The 21,412-nt window shown below is 65.0% G+C and overlaps 1 protein-coding gene across 1 annotated transcript in view; it reads right to left on the reverse strand.

The window, feature by feature from the left end:
- Positions 1 to 4,038: 4,038 nt before the first annotated feature.
- Positions 4,039 to 21,412, reverse strand: part of MORN1 (MORN repeat containing 1) — a 52,036-nt gene continuing 34,662 nt past the window's right edge. Inside the window, 5 exon segments of the mRNA XM_040458854.1 lie at positions 4,039 to 4,350; positions 6,237 to 6,283; positions 16,953 to 17,029; positions 17,140 to 17,196; positions 17,198 to 17,280. Of these exon segments, the coding sequence (XP_040314788.1) occupies positions 4,202 to 4,350; positions 6,237 to 6,283; positions 16,953 to 17,029; positions 17,140 to 17,196; positions 17,198 to 17,280 (413 nt within the window). The 3' untranslated portion in view covers positions 4,039 to 4,201.

Consider the following 21,412-nt stretch of genomic DNA (forward strand, 5'->3'; position numbering starts at 1 on the left):
GAGAGCGCGGCCCAGGGGAGAAGGGTTTCGCTTGCAGTCGGGGAGGGGCTGAGACCAGAGCCTCCTCCCCAAGCCCCCTGGGGGCTGAGTAGCTTCTTGGGGTGTAAGGCATGTGGGGGCAGCCTCACGCTACCCGCTACCAGCCCCTGCCCGCCTGCCCCAGCCCGGTGGCGGAGGTGGCTCTGGGGCCTCGGACAAGCCTGCCTTCCTCTAAGGAGAAGGCCCTCGGGGTCTCCCGGGAGGGCCTGACGGAGCCCCTGCCTGTCTGATGGCCACTAGGTCAGGACCCCGGGTCTAATGTCCCCCCGGCCCCCGCTGGGTCAGCACCGATTCTGGGAGCAGCGACCAGGCCCAGGTCCCTCCTTCCCCCACTGAGGACCCACGTAACGGGTGGGCTTGCAGGCGCTCAGAGCTCCAGATGAGAGCTCTCCCACCTGGCCCCCGCCCTAGGCTGTCCCCGACCCCGCAACGGCGAGGGGTGAGGGGCCTTCCGGGACCGGTCGCCGCGTCTGCTGTGCTGCCCCGGAGGGCCCAGCTGCTCCCGCTCGGCCCTTCACCTGCCGGATGTGAAGTCCAGGCCAGCCTGTGGCCGGGACTCTGCTGACCCTCCCTCTTTCCTCGTTTTCTTGGGAGTTCAAACTCCTTGCGGGTCTGTCCGTGGGACGCTGTGAGAACTGGGACCCGGCCAGGGGGCAGCTGCCTCTGTGCCCACCCGGCGTGCCTGCTCACTGGCTCAGACACACCACTGTCCCCAAGGGCACGTCCACGCCGTCACCCAGGAGTCCCAGCAGAGGGTGGGCAGTGGGACAGGGCAGGGGACCGCTATCCTGCCCAAAAGGGGGCCCACGGGGTGTGAGCTCCCCTCAGGCCTCGAGTGGGTCATCTCACTGGGCCGCAGCCGCCTCGCCGGGAAGCTGGTGGGGGCGCAGGCGTGGGGAGAGCCCTGGGGGACCCACTGGGCCAGTGCCCGCTCTCAGATTTGCTTGGAAGACGGAAAGTAGGAGGGTTCGCGGGCCATGCGTCTGCAGGACCGTAGGGCCGGCCTTGCTCTGCGCGCGCGTGCGCGCGTGTGTGTGCGCGCGCGTGGACTCGGGGTGGGACGGACCACGCCTGCCCGCGTCCAGAGGCCCCGGGGGCCACAGTCCCGGTCCGTGTGGGGTGGCGACTCTGAACTTGCGCCCTGGGCTTTGTGACTCAACCCCACAGCGCTGGTCTGGAATGAAAGGCCGGAGGACACCCCTGGACAGCCTGGAAAACGTCGCAGCTCTTCTCTTCCCAGCACATTTTTCTTCCTAAACTCAAACATTTTTATTGTTTTTGACAGAAGGGAAGTTTCATCTGGAAAAGAGGAAAGGGCCGCAGGCCCCGTTGCCGAGGATCCGGGCAGACCCGGGAGGACGCGAGGCCCTGACGGGCTGTTCTAGCAGACCTTGGTGCGTGTGGCCCTCCTAACTTCCGGCTGCCCACTAGGGGCTCTGCCCCACTGTTGACGCAGCCGCGTGTGGACACGGCTCCTACGACAGCTCACGGCCACAGCCCCACCTGCCTCCCTGTGCTTCCGGAAGGACGCAGTCCCCAGGGCCCAGGCACATTCTGACCCAGGAGTCGGTGGTTCCCAAGAATGGGTCCTTTCTGGGGACTCGCTGCTGGGGACACCGGCCAGCAATCCGTCCCCTCCTAATGGACAGAGGCGGAGGCCCTGCTGAACCAGGCTGGCAGCGTCTATGGCCGCTTGAGCTCGTGGAACCAGAAGGCTGGCAGGTGAAGCTTGCTCCAGGTGACACAGCAGCCACCCCACACCTCAGGCTCAGAAGCCCATCAGTTCCCTAGTTACGGAGGCTCTGGAACCCCCCTCCCTCACTGACTCTGCGGTCAGTGGCCCTCTGGCGGCTGGCTGGCCGGCTGCCTCACCGGGTCTGGAAGCCAGGACCGAGCAAGGGGTGGTCCTGGGGTTCAGCGGGACAAGATCCATCTGGGCTGTCCATTTTGGGCGGTCATATTGAGGGAAAAACTGGACGGGAACCCTAATAAGCAGAGAGCAGGAAGCACCAAGTGAGGGCACGGCTGCCAGGGGCCTGATGTTGGCTTTGCCATAGGGATGCCTTCCTTGTCTGCTCCCTCTTGCCTTTAGTAAGAACAGTTATTCCATGGGAAGCTACCTCCTAAGGACAGGTGAGCCTCTGCTCCATTCATCCATGATCACATCCATCACCCACCATCCTCCCTCTCGACCACACATCCACTATTTGTCCATACACCTGTTCATCCATCAGTTTACCCACACTCTTATCCACCCACCCACCTATCCATCCATCCATCCATCCATCCATCCATCCATCCTTCCATCCATCCTCCCATCCATCTATCCATCCACCCATCCATCCATCCATCCATCCATCCATCCATCCATTTATTCATCCATCCTCCCATCCATCCATCCATCCATCCATCCATTTATTCATCCATCCTCCCATCCATCCATCCATCCATCCATCCATCCATCCATTCTTCCATCCATCCATCCATTTATCCATCCATTCTTCCATCCATCCATCCATCCATCCATCCATCCATCCATCCTTCCAGCTACTCAGCTACCAGTCTCCCTGCATACCTCCTCTGCCCAGTGTGTCTCCAGTGCCTCCCATTCTGCGTGGCACAGAGCAAGTGCTCTGAATTCACCCATTCATTCAACGAGTATTTGCTGAGGGCCTCCTATGGGTCACACGCGGTGCTAGACGCTAAGGCTGTGAAAGTGAGCAAAAGCGACCACACGTCTCCCTCTGGACATTGGGGAGCAGACAAGTGAAGGGCATGGCGCGTCAGCCCCGTCTGTGCAGAAGACGTGAGGCGGGAGGCACGAGCAGGAAATGTTGCTGAAGGTGGGGTGCGGCTTCAGAGCTGGTGGCCAAGGAAGGCCTCGTGAGAAGGTGAGGCGAGCAGTCTCGGCAGCGCAAAGAGCACGTGCAAAGGCCCCGAGGCAGAAACACGCATGGCCGGACTGAGGGGCCACGGGGGCCAGTGTGAGTGCAAAGCCAAGAAGTGAGGGCAGCGAGCGTGGAGCCAGCTCTGGCCGGGCTGGGGGTCCTGGCAGAGTCTTGGGGGTGAGCCCTGACGGCCCCCTGCTGTGTGGTGTCGGGAGCGGGGGTGGGGGGGAACGAAGTCGGGCTGGGGATGCACTTTGAAGCAGGACGGAGAAGACCTGCCTTAGACCATGGAGCAGGGGAGAAGCAGATCAGGGAACACAGGGGCTGGTGTGGGGTGCTCGTCTGCAGTGCCCTCGGGGCCGGAGGGAGGCCGTCCAGTCACCACCCTCCCCGAGCCTTGCTGCTGGCCGGCTGCACCAGGACCAGGGGCCAGAGGGCGTCCCTGGGGCTGAGCCCCCGCCCGGCCATCAGGGAGGTGAGGGAGCAGCCGTGTGCTCTCGTTGGGGGGGGGGGGGCTCGGGATGCTCCTCTCCCACTCCTCATTTCTCAGGACGAGAAGTGGCGGTGGGCCTCGCGGCTGAGGGGGGCAAGTCTAGCCCCCCCGGCACGGGGTGCACACAGGGTGAGCCCAGGTGTGGAAGCAGGAATTGTGCACCCACTCGGGAGAGGACGCAGGAGGAGGCCCCGCCACCTGCCCAGAGCCCCCCACTCCCGGGCACCGGGTGCATTTCGGAGGCAGCTGTAAAATCCGAGAAGTGTCCCTTGTCCAGTCCCTGCAGACTCGAAGCTTGTTTCTGGAAAGCCAGTCACCTGCTTACTGCCTCTTGATTTCTCCTTTGGCAGCCGTTTCCAGTGTCCCCAGGCTGTTTGCGGGGCGGGGGGGGGGGGGGGGGGGGGACTGAGCCACCCTCCAAGGCAGGGGTTGTGCCAGCGTCGCTGCCAGACTCCGTAGCAGGGGGACCGGGACCGTCCCATCCCCAGCCCGGCCTGGGCTCAGCCTGGGGCCCAGGGGTGCCAGGCGGAAGGGGGTCCGGCACGCACCCGGCTGAGCCTCCACGGGTATCCTGGGTGTGCGGGAAGGGGCTTGCGTCTGGGCGAGGCACCTCGGCAGTCAGTGCTGAGCATTTTATTAAAGCCAGTGGCCTTGGGGTGCACGAAAGGTGGCCCCTCCGGCCCCCACTCAGGCCACTGGGAGGAGGGTGCCCTTGAAAGGCAGGGGTCTCCCTGGGGGAGAGAGGACACTGGTGGCTCTCGGGCGCATGGGGATGGTTCTTCTAGCTCAGGGATTCAGGGCCTTCTCCAGGGATGTGGGGCTGCCGGTCCGTCCCCTTCCCCGAGACCCGAAGGTGTTTGAAGGCGGTGGGCAGCACGTGGCCCAGGAAGGGAGGGTCGGTCACATCGCGGATCATGACGACATACTCCCCTGCAAAACACGGGCGCTCAGACTCGGTCCCCCCAGTAGTCCCCCCCCCCCCGTCCGGGCCCCTGCCCTGGCTTCTGCCCACCCCCAGACCCTGCCCAGGACCTCAGGTGTCCTCCCGGGCCCTGCGACCCCAGGACCTGGCGCGCGGAGCACCCCTCACCCCCGATGGGGCTGCATGACTGAGTGCGAGGATCCTTTTGAGAAAACTCCCCATCTTTGTAACAGAAAAGCAATTCATTTCCTCTAAAATGCTTTTTTAAATAATTAAGCCTCTGAGGACACCGTCGTCTGGTTCGTTTGAAGCCCCCGCCCGGCCGGGCTCAGGCCGGCGAGGTGGGGCGGGGGGGGGGGGCCGCCCTCGAGGGCGCCCCGGGGATGGAGAAACACTTTCCCTTCTGCAGTCTGTAAACTGTCTGCAGAGCTTCAAAGTTGGAGAAACCATAAAAAAGAAAATAAGAAATAACAGAAAGTGTGATTGCCATAGAAACCGTCCTATTCCCCTCCCCCGAGCCCGAGGGGGCTGGCACCGGAGCGTGGAAAAACCTCGCTGGGCTGGCCCGGGCTCACACCAGGAATGCGGCCGCAGCTGAAACGGGGCGCAGGAGGCGGCTCACACCGTCAGAGAGAACATTCCAGCGCCCTGGTCTGGGAAGCAGGCACTCCCCTCGCTGCACAGTCACCAGGGGCTGTGGACACCCTGTGTTCTGGCGGGGCGGGCGGGGGGGGGTGGCAGGACGGGAAAGAGCCTCGGTGGGGGGGCGGGCAGGAGTTTGCTGGGCTTTGAGTCAGTTCCTTCAGAAATTCGGGGGGCCTGGGCGGGGGCCCGCGTTCTGCAGCCCCGGGCACCAGGCCTCCCTGGCCGGCCTGGAGGAAAAGCCGCGCATGGCAACGCCACAGTGTTTCCAAGCAGCCGGTTTCTAGGTGTTCCCGGGAACACGGCTACACCAACCTGCGGCCAGCGCGCCGGCTGGGGGGCGAGCTCCGCGGGCAGCGGCCGCAGGACCAGGCCCAGCCCTCGGCTCACCTCCCTGCCGCGCTCTTCTCCCCGAGGACGGCAGGGGGTCTGGCCGGTGGCCACCGTGCCGGCCTCAGAAGCCACCCGAGGCCCGGCCCACGCGGCCTGGCCGTGGGCCCGGTGCCCAGCGTCCCCACAGAGGCGGCGCGGCCACCCACCGGCTTCACCCCTCGAAGCCGGAAGTCGCTTCTCCTCGGGCCCGGCCCTCCTCCGGCCTGTCGCCCATCGGACCCCGCAACTGGGTGCAGGGGGCGCCGCCTCTGCCCACGCACGAGGGGCCCAGGGTCCTAAAATAGGGCGACCACAGCACCAGCTTTGCTGGCGTCAGCAGACTCACGTGGCTGCTGTCGGGACTCCTAGCGCCGGCCCGCACGGCAAGGTGGGGGGCGCTGCCCAGAGCCCGGCCCAGCCCTCCCCCACACAAGGGGGGCTCTGTGGGCCACAGGCTTCAAGTACACGAAGGGCTGAGGGGGCCCAGACCTGGAAGCCTGCCGGCCTTCCGATCGGGACCCTGGACACAAGGAGCCAGGGACGTTCACTTCGCCCGTGGGGACAGAGAGGCCCCCCCCCCCCCGGCACCCGCGGCCATTCCAAGGGCCCGGGGAGGGCCTGGTGGAAGCCCATCCCCCATCCGTGCCCCCTCCACCTGGGGTGCCTCTGGGGGAGCCCAGAGGGGCACGGGGAGCGGCCGGGCTGGGAGTCGCCCTCTCTGATTCCCTGGCTTCCAGAGTCAAGATGAGTGTTGGATTTAGGGGTGCGTTCAGAGGAAGGGAGTCTTTCCAAAAGGTCAGCAACGATGATACATGTGGATTGTGGGGTGGTGGGTGGAACCGGCCCCCCACCCCCACCCCGTCCCCTGCCGGCCACCTACCTGGGAAGGCCGCAGCCGCGGGCTCTGCGGTGGCCGCCCCGTCAGGCCTGCAGGGAGAGAAGGAAGCCCCTGAACCGCAGCCCCGGGGCCCTGAGGACAACGGAGACCCTGCTGTTCCTGCCTGCCGGCCTCAGGCGGGCACAGGTGTGACCGTCCTGTCCTCCGAGGCCCATCTCTGCCTCCCGAGGGTGGAGGGTGCCCCCGTCGGGACAGCTCTCTGCCCCTGGGCCCGGTGCCTCGCCGTCTAAACCCAAACATGGCCACCGAGGCTGGAGCCAGACCCCAACAGACCCATCCCTGTTTCCACAGCACTGCAGGATCAAAGGTTCTTTGCACGGAGCCCCCACAATGCCGAGCAGAGAGGCCGCTCGGAGAAGGGCTGGCACACCGGCTCTGCTTGGAAGTGACTTACCAGTGGTGTTTATTTTCCAGCGGCAGCCGGGCTCGGCGGGGCCCTGGTGCGTCCTCCTGTGTCCCCCTCAGAGGGACCGGAGGCCATTGCTACCTGGGAGCCTCATGGGAAGGGAAAGAAAAGGTAGCAGGCAGAGACAGGCTGTGCGGGGTTCCCCGGGCCTGGACCCAAGTCCGAGGGACGGAGACCCTCACTTCTCACGCGGTGGCCACGTGGCGGCCACAAGAGGCCCTGACGGGCAGCCCGAGGCGGCTCAATCAAGCCCGAGTCTGAGGGCTTTGACCTGACCGGGGGTTTCTGCCTGCCCGCAGGGGTGGCCACCAGGAGGCCACCTTGGGGACAGGAGGGTGCCCACCTGGACCCCCAGCTGCCAGATGCACCTTCTTGGTGGGACAGAGGCCCCAGAGCGACGGGCTGGGCTTTGCCCTGAAGGATCTACCCGGGGGCCTTGGGGGGAGCCACGGGACTCCTCCCACCCCGGCCTCCGTGGCTGGTGGTGGTTTCCTGTTATCAGAGCTGGGGGTGGAGGACGGGGGCTCCCTGGCATCGGCTCGGCGACCTGCCAGGGTCCGACCCCTTGCCAAGCTTAATTACCACGGCCATGGTTTGGGTGATAAAAAATTAAAGACAAGAGATTTTAAAATTACTTCATTTTGAGCGGGGGGAAATGGGCCTTGGCTGGGACCCAGGAGCCACGTTACAGATTCTGAAATGTGGGTGAGGAGGGGAACGCGGATAAATAATTCAGCACTAAGAATAACCAGAGTCTGTCAGCCTGCCAGAGTCAAGAGAAATAGACGGGGTTACAAGAATCCTGAGAGTTTTTACAGAACCCCCAGGGCCTTGAGAAATCGGAGGCCGAGCTGGGAAGCAGCTGGGGAGTCTCGGTGTGAGGAGAGGCCAGAGGCGCCGACTCATCAGCGGACGGTTCTCCCAGACCCGCGGGGTGGGGACTCGGCGCCCTGGGAGGCGGTCCCGAGAGGCCACCTGCTGAGGGTGCACGGGGAGCCCTGGGCCGCAGCGTGACAGCAGGAACACTAACTGGGCACTGACTGTGTAGACGGCACTGAGCTGAGCCTCCAGGAATCGAGGTCAGAGCCAGAGGAGGGAACAGGCCCCCTCTGGGAACCGGCGCCGGCGCCTCCTGGGCGGAAAAGGGCGCTGGGAGAGTCGGGACCCAGGGGCCGGGCGGCGCTGGGGACCCAGGGCTCCAGCCTGGTTTTCTCTTTATCTGTGGCTGGCGTCCTTGTCCTCATGTTTCCTGTGCTTGGGGTTCCTTGTGTCTTGAATCTGTAGGTTTATAGTTTGCGATGAGTTTGAAAACACGGTGGCCGTTATTTCTTTGACCGTCTCTTCGGCCGCGTCCTTCCCTTGCGGCACTTGGGAGCCTCTGATTCCGTGCGTGTTTGGCGGAGAGGAGCTGTTCGGCAGTTCAAAACGCTCCGCTCAAGAAGTTCAGCCCTGCTTCTCTCCCTGGGCTTCATCCGGGGGGTTTCTGTGGCTGTGCCTGCAAGTTCACGCCCCTCCCGCCCACCCCTGCCCACGCACATCATCTTTGGTGGGTGAGCCCACTCCTTCATGCCTCACGTCTGCCGAGCGTGGCCGGTCTTCCCTGCTGGACACACAGAATCCAGTGACGACGTCTCACGCCGCCGTCTACTGGCTCTTCCATTGGTGTCCTTTCTGGGTCAGCTTTGATCGGTTCATTTTTCCTCATCATGGGTTATACTTTCCTGCTTTCTTTGTGTGCCTGGTAATTTTCGGTCAGATGTCAGACATTGTGAATTCTACTTTCTTGGCCACTGGCTGCTTTTGTATTCTTATAGTCTTGATGCTGTTTGGTTACTTAGAGACGGTTTGATCCTCTTGGGTCTTGCCTTTAAGGCTTGCAAGGTGGGGTTCGAGATATGGTTAACTATTCCCCACCACTTAGTACTCTTCTGACGTCCTGTGAGTTGAGGTCTTCCGGACTGGCCCCTGGACCGAGCACTCTTCACAGCCCCGTGTGAGCTCCGGGCAGGACTTGCTGTGACCCTCTCGCTGGTTTTCCTGGCACGTTCAAGCACGTTCCTCGCGCTCCGCAGATCTCTAGGACTCCCCCCTCCCGTGCTGCCTCCTGCAAACTCTAGCTGCCTTAGCTTCCCGGGACTCCCAGCTCCTTCTCTCCCCTCGTGAGGACCCCTGAGCCTGCCGGGTCCCCTCCCTGCACTACAGACGGTAATGCTCTGGGAACGAGCTGGGGCCTCTCAGGGGCTCCCCCTTCATCACCTGATACCCAGTGTCTTGAAGGCTGGCCATGGTTTCCTGGATCTTATCCGGCTTGTTACCTGTTTACCTGTGGGAGGGCAAACCCAGCCCCTTACGGTCCCGCGTTTACAGACCAGACTGAGACGTGGTGCTCAGATGGCCCCAACTCGTGTCTCCGTGGCCCGAGGGCCGGGGCTCCTAGTGGAGGGCAGGGCGTGAGGCCTGTGTGCCTGCTAGTCGGGGTTGTCCTTCCAGGGCCCCCAAGGGGCATATTGTCCTGACTGCTTGTGTCGCTGTGAGGTGGGGCCTGGACCAGTGTGAATACTCTGTGGCGAGGTCCCCGTGGTGGGTCTCCTGGTCCCCATCAGGCCTGGCGGGCCTCACCCGTGGGACCAACGGCCAAGCTGGCACGAGGAGGGGACCGGACAGCCTCCTTTCAGGGCCGACAAGTAACCTGCAGGTTCCTATCAGGTTCCTATCAGATACCTGAGGGGCCCACAGACCCAGCTGCCTTCCCCTCGGCACCGCCGGTCCTGCCGCTCCCCCTGACCCGTGCCTTTCCCTTTCCGTAGGACCCGAGAGTGTCCTGTCTGAGCCGAGCCGAGCAACCTCAGCAGGCTCTCCTGCCTTCACCTCTTCCAGGACAAGCGTCTCTCAGGACTGCGCTGAAACACCATGCAGCCCCCCAGGGACACGCCTCGGGACTCCGTCCCACCGGAATTACCAGCAGCATGTCTGACCCTCAGCAGAACCACTGCTGAGGCGAGGCCCACAGCAGCCCGGGCACGCCCAGGTGGGCGGAGCTATGGAAACAGCCATAATCGAAGAGGAAGCCTGAGGCCGCCCAGCCAGACCCTGGCCCAGTGGGACAGGAACCCGGCGACCTGTGCACGCTCGTCCCTTTCCTGGGCAGCTGAACAGAGGGGGGCAGCTGGGGAGGGGACGTCAAGACCCCGCAGTCAAGCACACGGTGGGTGGCGAGAGAAAGGGGTTCCCTTGGGGGGAGCCAAAGGTCTCTGGCAGCCTGTGCGACCCGGGCCTGTCCACCCACAGGCCCACCAAGGGACCTGCAGGGCTGTGGGCAGGGTGGCCCCGTGGCCCGGCAGAGGAGGGCCGTTGGCTACAGACCCGACTTAGGGCTAGAGGGCTGGGGAAGCAGGCCCGCGACTTGGTCAGGCCTGGTCCTGACCCTGGCTGTCATCAGTTTTTCAGGCTGAGGTGGGCATGTGGGCAGGGCATGGGGTGTGGAGGCCCTGAGACCTGACCTGGGCACGGGGACCAGTCTGCTTGGGGCTCAGCATGGCGAGAAGGCACCCATTTCCTGGCCGGGGAGAGCTCCCCGCCCAGAGCCGTCTAGGTCAAGGCCCCGGGTCCCGGCCTCTGCCCACAGCCGTGTGGGCATCATGGCAGTCCTCCGGTACCGATGGGATGTGCCGGCTTAGGGAACCGGGGAGCCACGGAGTCCAATGCCAGTCAAGGCAGGGATTGGGGACAACTGCCACCCTGAGGGCGTGTGGTCCGCAGGGAAGCGGCCCGGCTCTCCCGACCTGCTCACGTGGGACGGGAGACCCGGGGCTCTCTGTGGCCCCCACACAGAGCCCATAAGGAATTTCCAAAATCAGAACATCAGCTAATTGTTGGAGCACGGCTGGCCCGGATTTGGGGCTGAGCTGGAAACCATCACCACTCCCGGGGGACCCCTGGGAAACAGGAGCCTCAGGGCTGTGGGTCCTGAGTGACGGCCACGGGCAAGGACACGGGGTGCCGTGGGCACACAGACACGGGGTGCCGTGGGCACGCAGCCCCGGCTGCTCCCCCTCTGCAGAGCGTGTTCTGCTCCACGGGGCACCCAGGGGCACTGGGGTCACACTGCCACAGTGGCCCCGGCAAGTGAGGCCCCTGCTTGCACAGGCGGGAGAGCGGCCGGGGGCCTCGGATGGCGGGGCGGGGAGGGGACGTGAAGGTGTGGGCGTGTAAGGGTTAAGGCCCCGCCTGCCGCCAGCCTCCAGCCTGTCGTGCTGTGCTGTGGGGCTGTGGGGGTGGGGTGGGGTGAGGGCGCCCCATCAGCCCAGCTGTTCCCGCCTGGGCCTCACACCTGCTTCCGTTTATTACTCCTGCTCGGACGACGGGGCTCAGTTCTCCATCTTTAGAGTTTCTGAGGAAGCAGAGAAACCCATCAGTCTCTATGTCTGATTTTCCATGAACATGCCCGGAGGAGCCTCTAGCCCAGGGGGTGGCGGTGGTGGGGGGGGGGGGGAGGCCGGGCCCACTCTGCCAGGGGCCGGTGGCCAAGGAAGGGGTGACGAGGTCCCCAGGGGACCAGAGCCCTCTGCCTGGCTCCCTCTTGTGTTGGGAGCCCTCCCCCACCGCGCTGCCGTGGGGCTCATCTGAGATCAAGCTACCCGTCCCCCCGGCCCCGCACTTTGCTGGGACACCCCTGGGAGCAGGGCTGCCCTACAGCAGACACATTGCCTGGTGACGCAGGCCGCAGGCCGAGGAAGACCTTCCTAGCTGAGGGGCCGGCGTGTGCCAAAGGCTGGCGGGGGGGGGGGGGGGGGGGGGGGGGTGCGCGGGGGGGGGGGGGGGGGGGCCGGGGGGTTGCTGTGTGTGGAGAACAGGGCGGGGGCACAGGTGAGCCGGAGGGGGTGCCGCAGGGCGGAGGGGCTGAGGGCTTCACCCCGGACCTTTGGGTAACGAAGCAAGCACTCCAGTCTCCTGAGCTGAGCCCTGTGTAGGTCACGGAGTGGAGGGAGAGAGGGTGGAGGGCACCCAGAAGTGGCCCCAGAGGCGGCCGTGGTGCAGGGAAGGGGATGCGTGAACCCCACCGGTAGGGCAGCGCGGGGCAGTAGCTGGCTGGGCCGGGCGAGGAGCCAAGGGGCTGATCCGAGGGCCTTCCCGATTGGACCCTGCACTGCCCCCCCCCCCCCCGCCCCCTCACCCCTGGTGCTCAGACGAGGGACAGGCCACCAGCCTGAGCCTGTCGTCTCTGAGACCCCGGTGACCCTGGAGGCCCCCGCCCAGGGCCCTGCTCTTCCCTGGGAGAGCCCGCTGTCCACCGCACGCTTCTCGCTGCATTCCTGCGGAGACATTCCTGGCATATTACGGAATTTCACAACATGACACAGGGCCCCGTCAGTTCCTGAATGATGTGGAGTTGTGTCAGCTGCAAAAGACGAAGTCTGTTGTGTAAATGTGGCTGTGAGTCTGCCCAGCCGCCCGTGAGAATTCCACTGAAACGGGGCATTCTCCCCCAAACCCTAAGTGCGTGTTTTGTAACAGCACAACGCGGCGGCCAGTCTGCCCGGGGGTGGGTGGGGGCCTCGGGCCGACCTTGCCCGTGACTGCTCACTGCCGGCTCAGCACTCGGCCAGCCCGGAGCCTGATGTGCTGGCCGGCACGGCCCCTCCCCTGCTCACCCGGAGAAAAATGGGTTTAATTAAGACTTCCGCGATTAGTCACTTCATCAGTCACCAGGCCAACACAGATGGGGCCAATTACTGTTTTTACTTGAATAGATATTTGGTGCTGGCAACCCCTCCGGGCAGGGTCGCGCAGGTGACCGCTGAGCACCTGACGCAGGCCTCTGACTTCTTGGGGAGGCTGTCCAAGCCTCCATCCCGGGCTCCTCGATGACCCTGCCCCGGGGACACGGGTCCACCTGCCTTGCCCCCTCCTCTGCCCTGGGTCCTGGGTGCTGTCCCGTGAGACCACCACTGGCTGGCCCCGCCGAGACCCGCAGATGCCCCGGGCAGGGGCCTCCAGGGTCAGCCGGATCCAGTTGGGCAGGCCCGGCTGGGGCCCTTGGAGCACAGCCCCAGGCCCTGGGGATGCAGCCTCGCCCCGGGCCGTGGGCACAGAGGGTCAGCCTCCGGGCTCCTCGCAGGGCCTGGCCAGCGACTGCCCCTCTCTGCTCCAGGATGGGGTCCGTGCGCAAACCCCGAAGCCATCTGCAGACCACCCCCAGGCGGGGTCCACACGGAAAGCCCCCACGTGACCCTGGGGAGGTGGGAAGTCAGGTCCCAGACTCTGAGGGAAGAAGTCAGGGCCGTGATTCATGCCATTTCCCGGGACACGGCTCAGGGCCCCTGGGACAGGGCTCAGGGCCCTCCCAGCAGGGACCCTGCTGAGCATGGCTCGCTGGGGTCTGTAGTGAAGCACTCCAAGAGGGCTGGGGGCTGGGGACGGGACCACATGGCTGCACCTAAGTGCCCCCTTCCCCAGGTGGCACGCCCCACGAATAAACAGTGAGAGCACGTGTGCTGGAGGGTAGAAGCCACTGCGGGCCCAGCGGCCTTGGCGGGTGACCCTTCACCTCCCTTCCCTTCGCCAAAATGCACAAAGGTGATTCTCCTCAGTCACTGACGATACCGCAGAACTGCGCCTGGAAGCTGGAGGCAGCCAGTTCTCTCCCTTCTTATGCAAATCAAACCTCCGCCAGCTCTGAAATGACAGGGTGGCGTGACCTTCTTCATCTTTGTGAGTATGGAGGCACCTTTTTCAGTCATTTCCATTGGGCGAGCCTCCTGGAAGTCTACACTGGGCTGCTCAGCGGGCAGGGTGAATAAACAAGCAAACGACTAGTGGACTGTGGCTGCTGGGGGTCACCAGGCAGAGGTGGGCAGCCCAGGGCACACAGGTGACCAGGGGCGGGAGGCTCGGCGAGGACGCAGAGGCGGCCCCTGTCCGTGAGGCCGCACGTGGGCACGGGCCACGCTGCCGCCGACCCTGAAGCTGACCCGGGTCACCCCGGGCGGGCTGGCGGCTGCCCGGACCGCTTCGGACATTCAAGTCAGCCCCGTGGCCCCGCCATCCCTCGGCCTGCGGGAGCTCTTGGACCGTGCCGGCACCCACAGGCCCACTCTGCGCCCCTGGACCCTGGGCGCGGGGAGGCGGCGGTGTGCGGGCAGAAGCCATCTGCACACACCCCCGCCTCGCCCCCACGGAAATTGTTAACACCTTGGGAACCTTGCATGGGGACCGTGTTTGCCGACTGGCCGGGGACTGGGGACAGGCAGGAGGCAGGCTTGGAGCAGTCTGTCACCGGCTTCTGCCAATATCTCATCTCATCTGAGTGAGTGGGAGGGAACCGTGCAACAGGGAGGGGGCTCTGGGGTCGCTGGGGGTGGGGCAGAGGAGGCAGGTGGAGCCTGGTGGGGAGAGGGGGCTGCCCCCTCCCGGCCTTTGGCCTCCACGGTCCTGCCTTCCGCCCTCCAGGGGGGCTCATTCTAGACCGGGAGGCAGGCTGTCAACCCACAACCAGAAACACAGACTTCTAGGCCGGGATGCCTGGCTGGTCTGTGGTCCATGCGTTTGCCTGAGGCAGCTGGGGTGGGGGTGGGGGCCGGGGGGAGAGTCGACAGGGCCCTGTGCCCCATTTCGGGGGCTGGGTCAGGCCCAGCAGGCCCGCTCCCCATTACAGAAAGTGGGGTCCGAGTGGTGGCCTCCCCGGGAAGTTGGGGTGTCTGTGAGATGACATCACAGCCCATCCTCAGCAGGGGTGAGGTTGTTGCGTGCCACGTGGGGGCTGGAGAGGGGCAAGGACTTTTGGGGCAGGGAGTGCCAGAGCCTCCCTTCCCCTGCCTCCCCCGTGGGTCTGGCGTTCTCAAACGAGAGCCCCAACCCGGGACCTGGCAGCCGAGGGCTCCGCAGAGTGTCAGGAGGCATCTTGGTCCCCCCGGTCCCATTCACGTGGAGGCAACCGCCCTGCAAACACCCTGACCCTGGGGGTGGGCCAGACCGGAGCCACACATCTGAGACCCCGAGAGGGCCTACCTGAATGCAAACCAGACCCAGGGGGAGGTCCGGGGCCCCTGATCTGCCCGAGTCCGCCTCGGTTGCTAGAAAGGATGGTTTTCTTAGGATTCTAAAAGGTGGGCTTTTGGGGTCAAGAGCCAGGTTTGGATGCTGGTGTGGGATGCTGGTGCCTGAACCAGAGTAAGGAGCCGGGGGGGGGGGGTGGGGGACATGGGGACGGTCCACATCCCCGCAGCAGAACTGGTAGGGGGTGCTGGGGCAGATGCTGGGGGCCTCGGGGGGGGGCCACAAGACACCCAGATCGGGTAGGGGGCCTCGGGGGCACACAGCAGGGGCCCTGGAGAAAGTGGTTGTTTGGGCAGTGGGGTCTGAGGCAGGTGACGCGCCACATGGACCCTGTGACGGGGCAGGGGATGTGGGCTCTGGGGGGCGCTCGGTGGCCACAAAGAGCTTTGCGCGTCACTGCTCAGACCTGTGCCTGCAAACGGGCCCTGGGGTGGGGCGGCCCGAGCCCCTGAGTTCCCACTGAAAGCCATCCCTGCTGGGGTCCTCTACTCGGAAGACCTTGGAGCCCCGGCCACGGGCACCGGCTCACAAGCAGAGCCCTCCTGGGATGGCGAGGACCCCGGGACGAGGACACTGAATTTCAAGCACCAGAACCGACAGAATGAGTGGGCGCTGCCTCCTGCCCTCAGGAGAAACCAGACATCGAGGGCCTTGTCTGTGTCGGAGGAAGACGGTTCCTCGTCCCACAGCCTCCAGCTGCCCCCCCCCCCCCCCCCCGTTACAAAAGGAAGCAGTAACTCTGCCCCAGGCACGGATGGGTCTGTGCGTGTCGACGCGAGTTATTCCGCGCGCGTTGCAGCTTTGGGTCACACGTGCGTGCCCGCGACCGAAGCGCGGGCTGAGTGTGGCGTGTCAACGTTCAGCGGGATCTTGGCTTTTTTTTTTTTTTCTTAAAGTCTGTGCTTCTCCACTTACTGTGTGAAGCGGGCCTCATATTTGATTCACAAACCGTGACTCAGAACGACACAGGGTGGCACCTTCCCCTGGAAACAGCTCGTCCCAGCTCCGCCTCGCCAGTGGGATCAAAGGCTTGTCAGCCTGCCGATACTGTGCCAGCCTCCGGGTGTCCCGGCCCGTCCCACGCCCGCTGGCGTCACTGATGAGCAATCTAACTGCGGAACGTCCGCAGGCTGCGGCGGCTCAGGACGGATGCCTCGGGCCCTCCTCCGGTTTCTACTCAATGCCTTATTTTCCTAGGGTTTTGCCGTTGGCTCTGTGCCCACAGGCCTCTGCTCTTTTGTGAGGCTATTTCGACGGGTGCCCCGGAGCAGACCGCGTGAAGAGAGATGTGCGTGTCCCAGGCCACAAGAGGCGCCCCGGGCACGCTGGCCTTGGCCACTGCCCCCCCTCCCCCGGGCTGATGACAAGGCTACACACAAGGGTCAGAGGCCTGCCCTTGCCAGCAGGTGGGCGTCTTCGAAGGCCTGGCGCCCCTCCCCCAGGGGCCACGTTCTCCCCGCCCCGCCTGCAGACGGAGGGTTCCTGCCTTCTAAGAGCGGGCCGGCTCCCAGGGTCCCAGCCACAGCTTCCCGATGTGCTGCTTTCGGCCCCAGCTCTGCTCTGCATCCCCCAGAGTCCCCACGGAACTGCAAACCGGGTTGGGGACAGGCCGGGGGGTGCCGGGGGTGCCGGGGGGCAGGGAGGTGAGCTCAGTCCCACCTGAGCCTTGGGCCACACGGCCTGGCAGGGGACAGGCTGCTCCCACAAGCAGTTGCCAGGAGTGATTTCTCTGGAACTCAGCCTTCCTCCTGGCAGGGCCCCGGGCTGGGAAGAGCGTGCGGCCAAGGTACCGGCAGGGTGGAGTCTCCTCGGCCCCCACCGTGGGGCTCGCAGCCCCGACCTGTGTGTCTGCTGCAGGACGGATCACGGGCCCGCAGCAGGTATGTGGCGGGCCTCTGGCCGCCTCTGCCCACCCTGTGGGTCCCTCCTGGCCTCCGAACACGATCGAGGAGCATCGTCCCTTCCGTGGGCCACCCGGCTCCGCCAACCTGGACCAGGGCCCGGCTCCCCTGAGGCTGGGAGCCTGGCCTCTCCTGCCGTCTAGGCCGCAGAAGTGCGTGCAGTCCCTGGGCAGACGGAGACCATGCCTGTGGGGGTCACAGGCTCGCCCGCCTGTGGGAAACCGGGACCCCGGCCCCGGCACGGAGCGCACACCTGGGGGGGCCCACCTGTGGTCCCGCTGATGGCGAGGCCGGACCAAACCCCCCGAATGCCCTGAGTCGGTCAGTGTCTCCTACCTGCTGCCTTCTGGCGGGTCCTGCGTGGTGGGCGTCCTGCCGGGGCCCAGGCCCCCTCTGGGCCTGCCACCTGCCTTCTGGAAGGAGCAGTGGGGGAGGGTTCAGAGGGGCAACCAGCACATGGGCCTCGGTGCCGGGCACCGTGTGGACAGAGCCCTGGGGAGGGGGGGTGTCTCCCTGCCCATACCTCACGGGGGCCGTCCAGGAAGAGGACGGGGCTGTACCCGGGCGGGGGGGGGCCCAAGGCAGACGTCCGAGAACCGGGCACAACCTTGTTCCACTCGCCTGCAGTCCTCAGGACAGTGGGGCTCGCATCCCCAGGCTTCTCCTGGAAGGTGAAGGACAGAACATCCCTCAAACAGCACAAAGCTAAGATGGGAAAGAACCTGTCACACGGCCCCTGACGCAAAGCTTCTGTAGCTCGGCCGGCCGGGGCACTGGCCGTGTGGCTGGGGGGACGGGAGGGGGCACAGCCTGCTCTACACCACGCAGGCTCCGTGTGGGTGTATTTTGGGGCCCCGGCCTCTTGACGCCCCCTCACCTGGGGTCCACCCTGAGAGCCCTGCAGGCTGGTGCCCTGGGGCTAGGAGGGTCTCCTACCACACAGCCCATTGCCTGAGGCCCTGGGCGCCAGGTCAGGACCCAGAGAAGGACATTTCTACGTCATGGCTGCATGCTAAGGTGATGTCGGACCAGGTCCAGGAAGAGTGTGGAACATGGGGGCCGCTGGCAGCCACCAGCCCCCACAAGGGGCGAGAGCCCCCCAGGAGACCCCCAAATCCTCCAGGCTGGGCTGGGCCCTGCAGGAGGTACCCCCACCGTGGACCCTGTCCATCCTGGCTTTCCCTACTCCTCCCCTCCCGGTGTCCCGAGGTGGGACGGGGCGTCTCCTGGTGGTCCCCTCCCCAGGCTCCGCCGCACTGGACAATGGACCTACAGCCCTGGCTGTCCCCTCCTTCTGTCCCTTGCACAGAAAGCTGGCTGCTGAGACGGGGTCGTGAGGTTGGTGAGGGCCACCGGCACTGACCCAGACACGTGTGCGTCGGGACCCGCTATCCTGTGGGGGCTGGGCTCCCAGCTCTCCTGACTGACCTCTGTCCTGAGGTCCCTGCCGGCTCTCACACAGGGAGAAGCCACCAGCAGGAGCTGGTCGAACCGCAGGGAGGGGGCTGGATGGGGCCGTGGGGACAGCTGGAGGTGGACAAGGCGGGCTGGACGCTCCCGCCAATGGGGGGAGCTCAGTGGGTGGAGGGCGTCTCTCATCCGTGCCCTGGATGGGGCCCAGGGGCCGTAGGCATTAAGTCCCCTTCCCTGGAGCCCAACTTCTGCAGGGAGAGATGCCTACGGGCCCCAGAAGTATTTCCAAATTACAGGTAGGGAATTATTTCTCTCAGAGGGGTCTTAATGTCATCATTATGGCGCATTATAAAAAGTAAAGTCTTTCCTTCTGCAAGGACATTCTTTAACTAAAGTCCTTCTCTCCATTAGCTTTTGCTGTCCCCACACTATTTATGTCCTAGGCAACGACTGTGAACCGCGTTGCTGACGGCATGATTTCTGTTTCTGAGCGCAGCGACGGTTTCCAGCGGGCCTGAGAGGAACCAGTTGTCTGTTATCGACGCCTCCGGCCAACGAAGGCCCCGGCTCTGTGTCCTAATACCCCTGCCAAGGTGACCGTGCAGGAGTGGGTCCCCAGCGCCCGCCTCCGACAGCAGCGGCGTCAGACCCGACCTGAAATGTGCCAGTTTCCCTGGGCGGGGGTGGCTGGGGGACGTGGGCATGGGGCCCGGAGCACGTCGCCTCCCTGGGCTCAGGGGCCCAACGACCACGGAGCCCGACGCACCGACCCGGCACCAAGCAGCTGCCCGCGGATCCTCACGGGACTCCCAGGGCCTGTCAGGGCTGGGGCTCTGTGGTCACAGCCCCGTGGTGAGGAGCCCCGGCCCAGAGAGCGCCGCGGTGCTGGCCTCCCCGCCTGCCCGCTAACACCATGTCACCCAACGTGGCCGGTAGGCGCGTGGACGACCAAGTTCGGTTCAGCCACAGGCTTGACATTCTCCATCACCTCCTGCCATTCATCGTCCCCGGACGAGAAGCGGCTCCGAGACCCCTTTTGGTCGAAAGCCAGAGAAACCCAACACCAACGGGCTTAAACCAAAGCGGTGGCACGTCCGCGGTGCGAGGAGGGGTCCCCGAGATTGGGCCGCTGGGGCCCAGGAGGCCTCTGGGCGCCGAGGCCCCTTCCCCACAAAGTGCCACGTGGAACTCGTGCACCTGACCACCCCCTCTCCTCGGGCCATCCCCGAGTCTCAGATGTGACGCCGCCTTCCCAGAACTGGGGCTCAGCCTGCAGCCGCCGCTCCTGTCCTGTGCCCCCCGAATTCAGCCCCAGCTCTTCCCGCTAGAGCTGCTCTCGCGGGGCTCCTGGGCTGATCACAACGCTGTCGCCGCAGCCTGGCCGTGCTCGGGCCCCGCGCGTCGGCCTCTCTTTTTGCACACGGCCCGGTGGCCTCCTTTGCCTCCGTGTCTCAGCTGGACCGTGGCTTCTCAGGTCGTGCGTCCAAGCGGTCCCTCAGCTTGTCTCTGCCCTGCATGTGCGATGTCCCAAAAGGTCAGGCCTCCTGCCGTCCCCAGCCACCCCGACCGTGTGTGGACCGCAGCACAGGGCGTTTGTGGGGTGGGTGGTGTCCCGGCCAGGCCAGAAGCCTCCTATGCAGCTTGTGCCCCAGCCCATCGTGGAAGGTCGGGGAGAGACCTTGTGGACCCTGCTTGGCCACTGAAAGAGAGCAGGGCTCTCTGGTCGGCTTAGGAGTTTAAAATCCACTTAGAAGTGCGTCCTCTCAGAGTGCCCTCTGTCCCGGAGCAGGGGGGCCCGCAGCCCAGGGCTCCACAGGGTTTGTTGAGAATCTGGGTTTCCCACAACGGGGGGCCGCTGTCCTCGGCCCTAACATCGGTGCACCTTGCCTGGGCACCAGTGGCTGCAGCTGACCCCCACCCCCCACCTCCACTGCTGGAGGCCGGTCTCTTCTCTCCCCCGTCTGTGCCCCTTTGGGTGGGCACCTTGCTGCCCGTGGGGGTGTCCACCACATTCGCCCAGCTCCCGCCTCCTCGGGTCAGTCACCCACCTCCGCTCCCTGCGGACACCTGCATGTGCTGCCCCCCAGACCCAATTCCTACCCCAACTCCGGCTCGCTCGACCAGAAACGTGGACTACATCACCGATGTCCCCCCATCCTGGTCTCCCCTCAGCCGCCATCACAGGGCCCAGCCTCACACCTAGCACAGGGACTCACCACTGGGTGAGACCCCCCCCCCCAACCCCAGCCCCAAACTCCCACTGACCTCCTCCTGCGTCCGAGCACATGCCATGCCCTGTGGCCACAGGACTTCCGGGGCCAGCCGCACTGGCTACTCCTTACGTCTCGTCCTAGCTCACGACCGGGCCGCCACACTGAGCCTCTGGACGCTTGGCCCCTCTGGCCTCTGCTCACGCCCTGCCCCCGGGGTACTGCTGCAGGTGTCGTGTCCCGGTGGCCTTGGCCCTGCCACCATCCATCTTGCTGTCACGGGGTGGCCATGTGCACCCCCAACACTCACGCCTTCCTGCGGCCCCTTCCTCACCTTGTCTGCCCTGTTGGCGGAGCAGATCCCCCTTCCCGGCCGCGCTCCTGGCTGGAGCCCCCCACCCTCCGAGAGAGCTGCCTCACCACGCACCAGAGTCTCAGGGGACCCATTGTTCTCCTCAGCCTGGGGACAACATGGGGACAGCGTTCTGGGGCGAGGGTCCCGCCCTGGCCTGCAGGGGCCCTTGGAGCTGGTCCTGGCCTCTCTAGGGGGGCACTGGCCAGCCTGGCTGACCCTCGAGGCAGGGCCCCTGCCCAGAGATGCCGACCCCAGCTCCCAGGAGTTATTTCCGAGGCCTCTATGTCGATTTTAATCATCAGCAAGATAAAGGTCACTGCTGCGTCTGGGGGGGCGGGTGGGGGGCGACTGGTAACGGGAGGCTGCACCGCGGGGAGATCGGCGCTTGACCTCTCTGGGAGGAAATGTCGATTAATTATCTTTTTACAGCCAACTCAATTAGACTCCCTAATCACCTGTGTAGGACGCGGAGACAAAGGCGGAGCGCGGCCCGAGTAAACAAGGCTGCGCAGGCCGGGCCGCGACCGTCAAACGACCGCCAGGGGGCCCGGGGCGGAGAGCCAGCCACAGGCTGGAATGTTTTCTTCATTTATATGAAGAAAAAAATAAAATGTTATCGGCCCTAAGGGGCCGAGAGCCGTCTCACGTGGAGGTGACCAGACACACTGCGTTAGTCTTTAGGGCAGAGGCTCAACCGGCCAAGGAGCTGCTACCTTCCAAAGGCAGAGCGGCCTGTTCGGCGAGGACTGGCGGGGCCGGGGTCTCCATGGCCCAGAGGGCGAGGAGGCAGCGTGAATGCTGGGCAGGGCTGGGGGGGG

This window comes from Herpailurus yagouaroundi, unplaced genomic scaffold (assembly GCF_014898765.1).
Source record: "Herpailurus yagouaroundi ecotype Mexico unplaced genomic scaffold, PumYag 77, whole genome shotgun sequence".
In the NCBI taxonomy this organism is placed as follows: Eukaryota; Metazoa; Chordata; class Mammalia; order Carnivora; family Felidae; genus Herpailurus; species Herpailurus yagouaroundi.